Source organism: Macrotis lagotis, chromosome 3 (genome assembly GCF_037893015.1).
Source record: "Macrotis lagotis isolate mMagLag1 chromosome 3, bilby.v1.9.chrom.fasta, whole genome shotgun sequence".
NCBI lineage: Eukaryota > Metazoa > Chordata > Mammalia > Peramelemorphia > Peramelidae > Macrotis > Macrotis lagotis.
Genome location: NC_133660.1, coordinates 130,682,143 through 130,696,571, shown reverse-complemented (window position 1 = coordinate 130,696,571; position 14,429 = coordinate 130,682,143). Strand labels below are relative to the sequence as shown.

The following is a 14,429-nucleotide window of genomic DNA, read 5'->3' as shown; positions in this document are numbered from 1 at the left end:
ACTTAAAAAAACCTCAGTTTGTAGGAAAAATAATATTAAATGAAATCATATGTATTTAGGAGCATTAAATTTATTTCCAGAATTAAATGAATTTGCAAATGAAATAATTTGATTACTTTTAAAATATTTTTTGAGATGGAGAAGAAAAAAGCCTTAAGTTTGCAAAACAAGGTGACAAATTTAACAGGTAAAATTTGTAATACATTCAGCAGCATCAAACAATGGCAGGGGATAATATTTTATGAGAATACCTAGCTAGAATGCCATTCAGTGTAACTGAGACTAATTTGATTCTCCAACTTTCAGAAGATAGTTATCAACATAAGCTATTTTATTGTTGAGGTCAGACTATCAAAGCCACTAGACTGTGTGACTAGACTGATGCTATCTGCTTAAATAAACTTGTGTGCATTTTAACTATGATATTATCTGGACAGATGTAGAATCCAGAAACCTGTCTGTTTTGGGATTGGAGGCTATTTACCTCTTTGAAACAGGAACAAAATCAAATTTACCAGACTACATTAATGGTTCACTTGTGCACATTCAATCTTAGTCTGATATTAGGTATCACAGGTAATGATTTTTTTTTTTGCCAAGAAATTGCACTGGTGAATTATTTTTTTTTAGTTTTTGCAAGGCAATGGGGGTTAAATGACTTGCCCAAGGCCACACAGCTAGGTAATTATTAAGTGTCTGAGGTCACATTTGAACTCAGGTACTCCTGACTCCAGGGCTGGTGCTCTATCCACACTGCACCACCTAGCCACCCCTGAATTATTTTTTTTCATTGGCAATGAGGGAGTCAATGCAAAGAAAATCACCTTCCAATACTTATTAAACTTGAGGGCTTGAAGTCTGATTATTTGATAAATTATGTGACTAAATTTTTGATAGAACATTTCCAAGCCCTTTAAACTATCAAGCTATATCATTTGATTTCAAGAACTCCTAGGGATTAGAGATATGACACATAGCATGGAGCTTCAGACTTTCTATAGCACCATGATCGGTGAAGTCTTTACTTCTTCAAGACTCTGTGCTAGGTTTTGGGATGCAAAGGCAAAAATGAAATCACCCCTGATCTTACATTCTACTGATTTTTTCCTAATAAAGTTCTTTTCTCAATCTTTTATAATAACCATCCTTCACAGACTGCAAATAGAAATACTAGTTTTTAAAACTCAGTTTTCTTTCTATCTTTTGTTCTTACATCATACTCCTTTCTTTTCTCTCCTACCCTGAGTCTAACTTTGTAACAAAGAAACACTTACGAAAAAAGATACAGCGATAGTATCCATCCGGGCAACATTCTGCGCAATTAGAAGTAGTATGTTTCATTCTCCCCACGCTGAGACCATTTGATCTACCTGCTTTTAGATATTTCTTCCTTTACACTTGTAATCAGTCTCTCATTCTTTTGGTTTTTTTGGTTCAGTTTGTTTAGCTGGGTGTTCCAGTGGACAGAGTGATGGACTGGCAGTCGGATAGCCCCGAATTCAAATCTTAACTCAGGACTAAGTATTTTAGACTAAACAAATAATTACAGCCAGGTGGGCCTCAGTTGTCTCTTATGAATGAACAAAGTAATTCATTTAACAAAAAGCTCTGAGAATCAGAGGTGCTAATAGCAGCACATCCCTCTCTGGGTTGGTGCCAGGATTAAAATGGGATCATTGTCCCGAGGTCCTCTTCCTCATGCTTTCTTATTATTATACACAATTTCGCTACATTCCACGTATTCACAAAGTTTATATTGGGCCAGTCCCCATTTTCATTTTCTTCTCGAAGTTCTCCCGTACTTTAAGCCCAGCGGTCTTTGTCTCTGGTTCGGGGCATAAAGGTGAGCACGCCGGGGCTCTGAGGGGCAGCGAGGCGGCGTGGCTCCGGCCCCGGCCCCCGGTTATCAGAGCGCCGGCTCCCCGGAGACCTTAGACCGTCGCGGAGGGAGGCTCGCCCCGTGCTCGCCCAGCTCCCCGGGCCCGGCTGCGGGCGGGCTGGGCCGGCGCGGACCCGGCCGGGAGGGGGAGTTCTGCTCCGGGGCCAGGAAGGGCAGGGCAGGCCCGGCCCGGCCCGGCCCCCCGCCCCGCTCCCGGGCCGCCGCGGCCGCTCCGGCCCCCGCCGCCAGCGGCTCTGGGCGGGACTGAAGGCGAGGACTAGGAAGGATAGGAAGGGGAGGGGACCGGAGGGGAGAGGAGGTCACGGCGCCTGCGCGATGCGAGGCGTGACCCGGGTGGGAAAGCCCTCCGCGTCCGCCATTTTGGCTACCTCTGTCGGTCTGTTCAGTTACCACGTGAACCGCCGACGGGGACCCGCCGGGGGGAGGCGGCGGCGGCGGCGGCGGCGGGCACAGGGAGAGGGAGAGGAGAGCGGCGGAGGAGAGGGAGCCGGGCCGGCGGGCGGGGGGCGCCACAGCGCGGCGGCGGCGGGCGCTCCGCACCGAACAGGCGGCCGGGGGACGGCGGCGGCGGCGGGCACACACACACACACCCCCACAGCGCCCAGACAGACCCGAGCCAGCCCGGGCGGCGGCGGCGGGAGCCGCGGGAGCAGCCGGGACGATGCCGGCCGTGAGCCTCCCGCCCAAGGAGAACGCGCTCTTCAAGCGGATCCTGGTGAGTGCAGCCCCCGCGCCGGGCTCCGCCGCCCGCCCGCCGGCCCGGCCCGCGCGCGCCCCTCGCGTCCGTGCCTCGCGCCCCGGCCCGGCCCGCGCCCCGCCTAGGCCCGGCCGGGGGCTGCGGGCGCCCCATTCATTGAGCGCGCCGCGCCCGCCCCGCCGCCGCCCCGCCGGGGCCGCCCGGCTCCGCCGGCCCCTCTCCCGGGAGGTGGAGCCCAGGGGGGGCCCGGCGGGAGGGGGCGGGCCGGGAGCGGAGCAAAAAAGTTTGGAGCTTTTCCTCGCGAGGTTGAGTTTGCGAAGGAGACGCGCGTGGGGTGCAGCCCCCACGGGGGCCGCGGAGCGCAGGAGGGGACGCCGGCTCCCACTTCGGGGGCCCCCGGCCGCGGGGCGCTCTGTGCCTGGTGGAGTCTGCAGAGTGGTGCGCGGTGCGGAGCCGCGACTACATTGTAGCACGCGTTCCCCCGGCTTGGAGTGTGCGTGGAATGGAAATCCTGCCCTCTCCTCGCCCAGAGGCTTTCTCCAGCAAAGGACTTCACAGTAACTCGTTTTGAGTTGCTCCCGAGGAAAATGTTAGCTCCAGAATTCATTTCTTACGTTTTCAACTTTGAGAAGTCCAGTACTTCAAAAAAAATCAAAACTGGGAAGCCCTAGCCTCAATTTGGTATGATGAAGCCATATATATATATATATATATATATATATATATATATATATATATGTACTGGAGATTAAGATAGTTGATGTGGAAAAAACCGGTAGGAAAAGTGCGAACTACATCTCATCGTCATTTTAGTAAATCGAAGTAAATCAGAGTTAATAGTAGTTTTCGTCCTTTTGTAAGTGTACTTGGTTGGATCTTAACTATCAAATTAATCCACATTGCAGAGTGGAAACTTGAACACTGAAACGAGCCACACATCTGAAAAGTGTGGCTTTTACAACAAGTTATCCTTAAATGCTACTAAGAGAGGATCTGAGAATCTAGATCCTGGATTGATACGGTGATAGAGTGTTTATGAAGATAGCAATAGGGCTTAGCCTTGTGATTGCATTGATATAGGGAACTCACATTTGAGAAACCTCCTTACTAATTCAGGTCAGTCAATGACTTTTACCTAGTCTGAGCTGCCTAAAGTACGAAGAGAAGAGGTTAAGTGACTTTCAGTTTGGGTCAGGGCATGACTTTGAACCCAGATCTTCCTGGCTATATTTATAAGGCAAGTCTAAGGAAAATATAAATAGCTGAGCAGAAAGGTATGAGATGTTTTAATCTTCAAATAGTAGGAAGCTGTAAAATTATTCTACATTGAGAATAAAGAAAAAGTGCTTTAATGGGATGATGCATTCTAGTTTCAGTCTGGAGTTTCAGAGTGACTCCAAGTTTGTCAGTTCATAGGTGTTTTAGGAAGTTGAGCAACATTGATCAAACTTTCAGTCCAGGAAAATACTGGCTATTCCTAATGTCTTGTAGTAAAACATTGTTGCCAAATAGATATTTGTTCATTAATGGGGCATAATAGGGAAACAGCTGATGTTTTTAATATGAGATTCAACTTTTGTGATAAAATGTGTGCATGCCCTTTAATTTAAAAGTCAAAATCAGTTTCTATATATCACTGGAGATTTCCAGAATTACAATTTCTGCAGGGAATTTTGTTGGGGCTGATCTTGGGACATCAATAGTCTGTTTGGAGACTGACTCTTCTTTTTTGTTCTCTGATTGAATCTTTTTTGCATGTCTTCTCTGTCATCCTGATATAGTTTGTCCAGTGGAAAAAAAACTGACTTTATGTACATTTTAATGTGAAATTTTTAGCATTGTTTTTCGTTGCAAGAAGTTTTTATCATTTTATTTTTGTATACAAAAATCAGAAATTTTCTAAACTATCTTCAGAGAGTTCTGGACATTTATTTTGGGTATTGCTCCTATAAGTTATTAAAGGATATTTGAATTCAAAATATTTTAAAGGAATACTTTTGTTAACATATGCTTAGCATACTCTTTATGTGGTACATTGCATCATAATTAACAGGTATTTCTCTAGTCAAATCTGGTAGTTTTGGTGTAGAGGCAAGACCAATGGGTTTGGAGAACCTGATTTGAAGCTCTGGTTGACTACCTGTATTGAGCAGTTCATAATCACTTTCTGAGCTTTGGTTTCTTTAGTAAAATTAGGGTGTTGGACTAGAATCAAGAAATGATCTTTAAGGGCCCTTCCACTTCTAAGAACAATGACTTATACATTCATTTGCTATGTAGTTATAAGTGATAAGGTTTGTTTGAGTGTATAAATCTGCTTTTAAAGTAAGTAAAAAGGGGGCCGCTAGGTGGCACAGTAGATTGAACACTGGCCTTGGAGTCAGGAGTACCTGAGTTCAAATCCGGCCTGACACTTAATAATTACCTAGCTGTGTGGCCCTGGGCAAGCCACTTAACCCCATTTGCCTTGCAACCTAAAAATAAATAAATAAATAAAATAATTAAATAAAAAGAAGAGATTCTTTTGATAAAACTTTTAACAGCTCAAATTAAATGAATTCTGCAGCTGACTACATAAAAAGCATAAAAGTATTTTCTTAAATTGAAATTGAATAAAAAGTGATAAATTCTAGTAATTGTACAGTTTCTTAAGTAGAAGAAAACTTAAGTTATTAAAGCTAAGCAAAATACAGTCTTCACTGGATTTTAGCCCATTTAGGGAGAAAATTTCATTTTGAAAAAGTCTTCAATTAGCTAGTGAGATTTAATACTTTTCATGAAATGGCATTAATATTTTTATTTAGGTTAGTTTTTAAGAGATAAAGCTACAAAGAGAAAGGGGGGAAAGCATAGAGAAAGTTTTCCCTTTTGCTTTTATTTAATTATAGGGAATATAGTTCTTAGTATACTATAGATAGTGAAAGTAAACCTCTTATGCAAATTTTTTGCCCTTGGAGAAAGAACCAACAAAATTGATGGCATAGTATAGATTAAGTATTGTTATAACATACTGAATAGTTAACCAATTTATTTTACAGTAGTCTACAACAGAATTCCAGTTCTGCAGGAGTTTTACAGTTGTTGGGAACTGCTTATAATAGGATTTCTGTGTGTGATAGAACATTTAGTAGAGTTTTATTTGTATTCTTAAATATTTTCAAAGATAAAAAACAATAGTGGAATTTGGGTATCCAGTAACCACAAAGTGTGCTAAAGAGCCTGTAGGTACTCTAATGCCTAGTGAATGAATAACTACTTTAAAAAAAGGCTTGTGGGCAATCCCCTCTACCTATGCACTCTCCAAGCCCCTCCTTTTCTTAAATAAACTATCATCAGAAGTTGTTTTGACTGGGGAAAAAAAGTTATTTAGTGGTCAGTCTTCTGGAGAGGGTCCTGTTTGAGCTTTATTAGGCTGGTCCTTGGTTGGAAGTAAAGCAGAAAGGGGGACATCCTTGAAACTTTTCCAGCTTGGTGAAGGGCCTGCCATAACTTGTGCTTTGCTTACATAGCTTTATTGAACTTGGGTCACCTCCTCCCCCTTATGAGACACTGGAATAGGACTTGAATGCATGTAGGAAGATGATTTGGATTTTAAAACTTATCAGTTAAGTCTGAATGTTATTTTGGCCTGAAAGTTTGAGTTTCATCCTATATAAACACACAAGTTTTGTTGGTTTTTTTAACTTTGAATCTTTTAAAAACATTCTGAATAAAAACTAGGCATTTAATGGAAATCTTATTTAAGATTTATTTAAGCTTACATAAGCTAAATTTTGTCTTTTTCATTTTAGAGTCACAAAAGTTTCAGTTCCATTTAGCAAACATTTTCAATTTTATGATCTATTTTTAGTGATTTGAAATTTTTAAAAATATGGAAGAAAGGCACAAAAAACTGCAATTTTTTTTCAAAATAAAATCAAGATATCTGTTAAAAATTTTCTGGTTCACTGTTAATATATTATTTTTAAAAGGATAATAATGAAATGTATTTGAATTCAACTGATAGTGAATATAATTTAACCTTTGGTAAATATTGGAAACAAATATGACAGTTATTTTCCTGCCATTCAAGGGATGGCATCTATAATCTAGTTGGAGATCTATATACATGATACAGTACACATACAATGATGCCTTTAGTATTTCCCTTTGGGAAAAAGAGTGAATACCATAATGGATAGGGAACTAACCTGAGAGTCAGACTAGAATACAAATTCTGTCTCCCATAACATGCTGGATTTGTGATCTGGGGTATCAGTCATTAAACCTCAGGTCCACAGATAACCATAAGACTAAAAGTTGAAGAAGTTCTATAATGCTGGTAGGAGGAGTTGCCTCAACTGATATTTCCTACATCAGTGAAATAATGTATATGAGCTAAAAAAGTGTATAGAGTGGGTGTGTGAGTATTTTCAAGTGTATTCCTTCTGAAGTCCCTGGTATTAGTTTATGAACAAGATTGAGGAGGAGCCAGGAGGGATGCTATTCTCACCCCCCTTTTTAATTGCTTGCAACTTCTAACCACCTGAAATTTCAGTTTGACTTGAGCTTGCCACTCATGCATGTAGGTGCCCCTGAATCTGTGCAAGGAGAGCCATCTTGTAAGAAGTGTAAGTTGTCTTCAAGACTGTCCTGGGTCTTCTCACCTCTTTTCCCCTTCCTTTTCTTCTCCCATTGGTATCAGTTATCCTCTCCCTATAGATTTCTATATCTAACCCTCATCTTCTGCAGAGCCTGCATGCTGAACATTTCCAAATGAGATGGATTTTTAAATTCAAGTTGTACAAAACAAAACTCACTTCTGTCTGGTCTGTATGTGTGCCTATTTATATATACATGAATTATCTCCCCCATTAGATTGTAAATTCTTTGAGCAGGAACTTTTTCTTATTTTTATCTATAGTGCTAGCACATAGTAAGTGCTTCATAAATGATTAAGATCTCTTTTATGGTGCTCATTTCCAAATAGTTGGACTCCATTATGATCACGCCTTCAGGAAACCTCATCCCCTCGGAAACTCAGGATTGCATTAGTTTTAGTACTCACCCCTCATCATTATCTTCTGCCCCACTGATTAAAGGGCTGAAAGGTAGCATAAAGAAATCTTTCAGACATTAACTTCTTACCAGTTTAGATTGAACTTCATCAACTTTACTGTGCCCACACAATACCCTCTCTTCCTTTTGTTTGTTTGTTTTAGATTGTAATTTCCTTGAGGGCAGGGATTATTTTATTTTTCATATTTATATCCCTACCACTTAGCATGGTGCTTGCCATATATGGTAGATATTAAATACATATTTGACTAACAGGGAAAGGAGATTTGATTTTGAGTTAAAACTGGGAGGATTCAAGGAAGAGGTTGGACTTAAATTGGACTTTTAAGGAAGGATACAGTGATGTGAGAGTAAAGGAAGGATTTGAAGATAGATTCTGGACTAGCTTGGAAAACATAGATCCAAAATCAGTGCCCTTTGTAGTAGGCATGTCTTCAGTTCCTTTGGATTCCTGGGTAAGTCATTTAAGGAACTTTGTATATGTCAGTCCCAGGAGAAGCCTCTTTGATTTCATTTGGATGCTTCTCCTAATGATTTAGATTACAGCCTTTTCATAACTTCTTGGGCTGTGCAACTCTTATCTATGTTTTATGAGTTTGCTATTGGGGATCCACCCAACATGTTGGAGATCCTCCTTATCTTCAGACATTTCAAGGATCCCAGTGGAGCAATTAGGCTGTTCACCTGTTAACTCTTTTCCTCTTTACATAACTAGCCTGTTTTGATCATATATTTTGCTAGTGACATCTTTTACTCCAACTCCAGTCTTCTAAGTTGTTCCTTATTATGTATTGCAGCTTGATACTGATTTTCACTTTTTTTAGAGACTTTTATATTTAAATGTTATATCATCCACTACTGGTAGAATAATGGTATTATAAAGATAGACCTTTGATTCGAGGAGATATTTGACTGTCTTTAAAAGAATATCGCAATTTCTTCAGCTAAGTCCAGTGCTCTTGTTTGGCTAGGCTCAACTCAGTCTGCTCCCGTTATGTATACTGAAGGACAAATTTATAGCTTGAATTTCTATCAAATGCTAAGCAGTAGATATTCCTTAACCACCTGATTTTTTTTTCCCTTTGTAGATAGACTTAAGAGTCTTGGCTGATCTTTTCTAGGAGATTCTTGCAGTGTCCTGGGGCTTCATGGAGAATCCAGTGTCTTAAAACACGAACATCTGGAAGATCACTTTTTTCTGTCATAGTAGAAAATCACAGTAGCAGGCTCCTTTGGCATTTCTCTATTTTAAACTTTGCTTGATGTTTATGATCAGAAGGTTGTCCAATGAACAAAGTTATTTCTAGATATTTTTTTAATCAGTATTTTTACTTCTGAAAAAAAAAGAGAACTTCCATATACAGAACAGAAAATAAGGAGAATTGTATGAAACCTTGAATCTGTTTTTACAGGACTTATTTGGCTTACTTTTAAAAATTATATAATAATAAATTACACACATTACCTTAAAAACCTTCTTACTTATCTGTGCTTTCTTCTGAACTTGGGGAGGACAAGGACATTATTATTGCTTCAGTCCCCCACCACTAATCTAATTCTTCTAATATGTAAACACAGTCAAACAAAATGAATTTAGGTAGTGGTCATGTTCAAAAAGGTATGTCTCTTTCTGCATCTTCACCTCTTTTTTAGGAGATGAGTAGCTTATATCATCATATGTTCTATGAAAAGATGGTTGATGATTGCACTGATCAGAGTTAAGACTTGATAATAATTTACCTTTACAGTATTGTCTTCTTTGTAGAAATTGTTCTGTTTCTGGTCACTTCTTCATTAGTTCATGTTATCCATGATTCTCTGAAATCTCCTGTATGCTATTCCATTCATATAGCTCATTTTGTTCAGCCCTTTCTCACTTGATGGACACCCTCTTATGTTCTGATTCTTTGCTTCCTCTCCCCTCATCACTCCTTTGAGAGCAGTTAAGCATATTTTACTTGTGTGTCTTCCTTACTCAGTCCTATATTGTGTTTCCTTATTGAGTCTGATGTACTTCATCACCAAACTCTATTCACCTCTCCTTTGTCCTTTTCAGATTGTGTGTTCAGCTTTTCTTGGTACATTTCAGGCAAGATTGAGAGGGTCATCTGATGACTGTGTCCTTTTCTGTGTTTGTATGCTCTTTTCATATACCTCCCCTTCTTTCTCCTTCCTACAATATTGTATTCATTTTATTCTCTTTAAATTCTCAGAACCGAACAGAACCTGTCTGTTCCCTAGGCCCTCTTATTTTTCATATGTAAGTTAAATACCTCAATGCCCTTTTAAAATTTATTTTTTATTGATATTTTTCCAATTATATGCAGTGGTAGTTTTTAAACATTTATCCATTTGCAAATTTATGTGTTCCCTCAATAGCTCTATAGACATTAAGATTCTAAGGGATATTTGTTTTTTGAATGTTAGCATTTCAATCATCTTACATTTCTCTCCAGTTGCTTGAATAAATTAATTTTTCTAGAGTTTTCTGGGTTCTAATTGCAAAATTCTTACTTATCTCTAATCTTTTCATCAGAAATACTTGAAAGGCATCTCTTCCTTTAGTTTCCATTATACTCGCCTTTGCAAGGGAAGTTATTCTTGGTTGTAAACCTGTGTCTTTTAAAATAGAGCATTCAAAGCTCTCTCATCTTAAAAGCTTATCAGTTTTATATGATCATGATTTTGTGGATCCTTGGTACTAGAACAGCTTCCTTCTGAATGTTTAACTCAATAAACATTTGTTAAAACTCTGCTATTTGCCATCCACTGCTGGAAATGCTAGGGATACAAAGATAGGCAAAAAGGAAGTTCCCTGTTATCAAGAAGCTCACTGTCTAATGGGAGAGACAACATATAAACAATTATATACAAATAACTATATACAGAATAAACTGAAAATAATCAACAGAAGGAAGGCATTAGAATTAAGATGGATTAGGAAAGATTTCATAAAGAACATGGGATTTTTACCTGGAACCCGGAGTTTTAGGGTGGAGAGGGTGTAAGGTGTAAGAAGACTGGAAAGGTGGTGGTAGGGGTTTGGGAAAGAAGCTAGGCTTTGAAGGACTTTGGATACCGAAGAATTTTTGTATTTAATCCTGGAGGTGAGAGGGAAGGAACCACTTGAATTTGAGTAGGAAAGAGTGACATTGTCAAAATCTCAGGTTAGCTAGATTAATTAGACTGCTGAATGGAAAAGGGACTGAAATGGGAAAGACTTTTGGCATCCAACCAGCAGGAATGAGAGGATGGTGATAGTATCAGAAGAGAGGTGGGAGTGTATTCAAAAGATGATGGATATTATAAAAGTAAAATCCACAGGCTTTTGACAACAGATAGGATATGGGGGAAAGGTATGAAGTTGAGGATGGCATTTCACTTGGAAACCTGAGTAACTAGGAGTACAGTTGTATACTCAACAGAAACAAGGAAGTTTGGAAGAAGGAAAGGTATGAGGGGGAGGGATAATTCACTTTTGTTTTTGCAAGGCATGAGGATAAGTGACTTGTCCAAGGTCACATAGCTAGGTAATTATTATGTTAGGTAATTATTATGTGTCTGAAGCTTGATTTGAAATTGGGTCTTCTTGGGACTCCAGGTGACTCTAGGGCTGGTGCTCTATCCACTGCGCAACTAGCTGCCTTGAATTAACTTTTATACGTATTAAGTTTAGTATGTCAACACATCCAATTTGAGATATTCAGTGGGCAGTTGAAGATTTTTGTCTTGGAGTTAGCAGAGAAAATAAGACTGGATAAGTAGATTTGAGAATCATGTACGTAAAGATGGTAATTGAATCCAGGCGAGCCAAGTAAATCAGCAAGTGCAACCTTATAGAGGAGTTAAGAGGACTCTGGACAGAGACCTTAGTTTGCAGATATGACCAGGAGTTTTCAGCAAACCAGGCTTATAAAGATTCAGTTAGTTAAGAGAAGAACCAGGATTGAGTACTGTCATGAAAACATAGCAAGATGAGACTATCAATGAGAATGGTGATCTATATTTGTCAAAGACTGAAGAGAGAACAAGAATGAGGACTGAAAAAGGTCTATTAGATTTACCAATTAAGAGATCATTAGTAACTTTGGAGAGAACAGTTTCTGTTGGTACCGGGGAAGAAAGCCAGATTGTTTAAAAATAGTGAGAGGAGAGGAAATGGAGGTACATAATGTAGAAGACCTTCTCTAGGAGTCTAGTGACATACGGGTAGAGAGAATGGTGGATAGGTAATGGGGATACATGGATCAAGAGAAGTTTTTAGGGGGATGAGGGAAACATGGCTATGTTTTTAGGCAGGGGGAAGCCATGGCAGGTGACAAATAATAATAGAATTTCTTAATTTAGACTATAACATTACTGGAACTTTTACTTTTGGGGTCCTTGTAGGCAGTATTTGGTATAGTCTTTTAATCTTTAACTTGTTCTCTTGTTCTACACCTGGTCAGTTTTGGTGCATAATTTCTTGAAATATAGTGTCCAGGCTTTTTTTTTTTTTTTAACAATTTTGGGGAATCCAGTGATTTACCTAAATGATCTATCTTTGACCTGTTTTCCAATTTAATTATTTTTAATTTAGGTATTTTATATTCTAAAACTTTTTGCTGTCTCATCATTGATTTCTATTTTACCTTTTTTTCCATTTTCAGTTTTATTATTCTCTTCTAAGCTTACTCTCCAATTTTTAAGAATTTTCATTTCTTCTAGTTATTACTGTCACCCTAAAGGATAGATCCTGGGTCTTTGCAGTTTTCTTAGAGTTACACTTTCATTTTATAGATCTCTAGATTTGCGATAAATTTTTAAATCCTGGTTGATGTCTTTGGTTTACTCTTTTCTACAGCTTTTAGTTCCTGAACTGGGCTTCTCTTTTTTTGGGGGGGGGGGTGGAATCTTAAGTCTTTTTAGGTGCTATTTGAAACTTTGAGGTTTAAAGTGCTATATATTCAAGGCCCTCCTTATATGATGGTCTCAAGGACAGGTTGTTCACAAAGTTGGGGTCCTGGGATGACCTTTTCTGATCCACACAGCATTCTGAGCTGTTGCTCCCTGAGGGTCCTGCTGTAGATTGATAGTCTCTGTGGGGTTTTATTTGGGGAGCCTAGTGGCGATGTCACTGGCTCTTCTTTGGTACCACTGGAGACTGAGAATTTATTTTTCTATTTTGACCCTATAATTTTCATTCCTATTGCCTATGAGCTGCACAGGTGGTTATTTTGTGCATTTCAAGGATAGAAACAGTCACTTGCAGTGAATTTTTGCATTTCTTATGTTATTTCTGCCATGATCTTACTGGAGGGAGGTGTGTGGGGGGGGCAGTTCTTTATAAGCTTTTTCAAAGAAGTTTATATCATAAACCAGTGTGAACAGCCTATGACTTCCATTTCTTTCAACTTAGCAAGTGAGTCAGGTATTCGCTGATAGAGAAAAATTTTAGGTTCTCTTGATTTCTTAGAGGATTGATTTAAATTAGTTAGACATCTCTGAGAAATTATTGAATTTTGTGTTCCACCTGAAACTTTTTTGAATGAAGAAAACTTGTCATGGCTATTGTATTTTTTGAAAATAAAATCAGTCAAAAGCTTAATGTTTTTATAATTTAAAAAGTTATTTCAGCTTATACAATTGGATTATAGGTCAACTATAGTTTATTTCTTTTAGATAAAATTTTGCTTAATAGTATAGTGTATGATGGGATAAAATAAGATTTAGATCTCACTGTGGGTATTACAATTAATTTTTTATTAAAAGTATCTAAGTTTTTTCCCAATTACATATCAAGAAAAATTTTAGCAGTTTTATAAGATTTTGAATACCAACTTTTTCTCCCTTCTTTTTTTCTGAAAATGATAGGCAGTTTGATATAGTTTCTATATGTGCTATCATAGTAAACATTTCTATATTAGTCTCAGTTTTACAATTTATTTTTTTAAAAATCAAAGGATAATATTTGGATCCTTGGAATTTCCAAAATATTGATCACTTACTAAAAAGAGAGCCAATTATATATCATATCAGCAGCCTGAATATTTCTTTGCTACCCCTGGGCTATAGAAGATCAGTCAGTAAACCTTGTAAACCACTGTACTAAGCATGGGGGATGCAAAAAGAAGCCCTCAAGGAGTTTATAGTCTAGTGGAAGAGACAGCAAACAAATGAATATGTAAAGTAAGCTGTATACAGGCTAAATAGTTACTAATTAAGAGAGGAAAGGCACAAGAATTAAGAAGGGTGGGAAAGACTTCTGTAGAAGATAGGATTTTAGTTGGGACTTAAGAGAAGCCTGGAGGTAGAGTTGAGGAAGGAAAGTTATTCCTTGCTTGGGCTATAGCCAGAGAAAATGCCCAGAGCCAAAAATGGAGTGTTTACTTGGAGAAGGAACATGGATGGGGCTGGGGTGGGAAGGAAAGTGTAAGAAGATTGACAGAGGGAGAAGGAAACTGATTATAAGACTTTGAATTACAAACAGGATTTTGTATTTGATCCTGGAAGTGATAGGGAGCCACTGGAATTTACTGATATTACTAGTGCTTTAGGAGAATCACTTTACTGGATTGGAGTGGGGAGAGACTTGAGTCAGGTGGATCCACCAGCAGCTATTGTAGTAATCAAGGTGGGAGGTGATGAGGACTTGGTAGAGTGCTGGCAGTGTCACTCTCAGAACGTGGCATATTTGAGAGCTGTTGCAAAGGTGAAATCTTGGCAACAGCTTGAATGTGATGGGTAAGAGATAATGAATCCAGGATGATTTCCCAGGTTGTGAGCCTGAGGGAG

At 39.1% G+C, this 14,429-nt stretch overlaps 1 protein-coding gene across 1 annotated transcript in view; it reads left to right on the top strand.

Annotated features, from left to right (window-relative positions):
• Positions 1 to 2,444: 2,444 nt before the first annotated feature.
• Positions 2,445 to 14,429, top strand: part of NAA15 (N-alpha-acetyltransferase 15, NatA auxiliary subunit) — a 76,914-nt gene continuing 64,929 nt past the window's right edge. Inside the window, exon 1 of the mRNA XM_074229275.1 lies at positions 2,445 to 2,615. Coding sequence (XP_074085376.1) covers positions 2,562 to 2,615 — 54 coding nt within the window. The 5' untranslated portion in view covers positions 2,445 to 2,561. The remainder of the gene's footprint in view (positions 2,616 to 14,429) is intronic.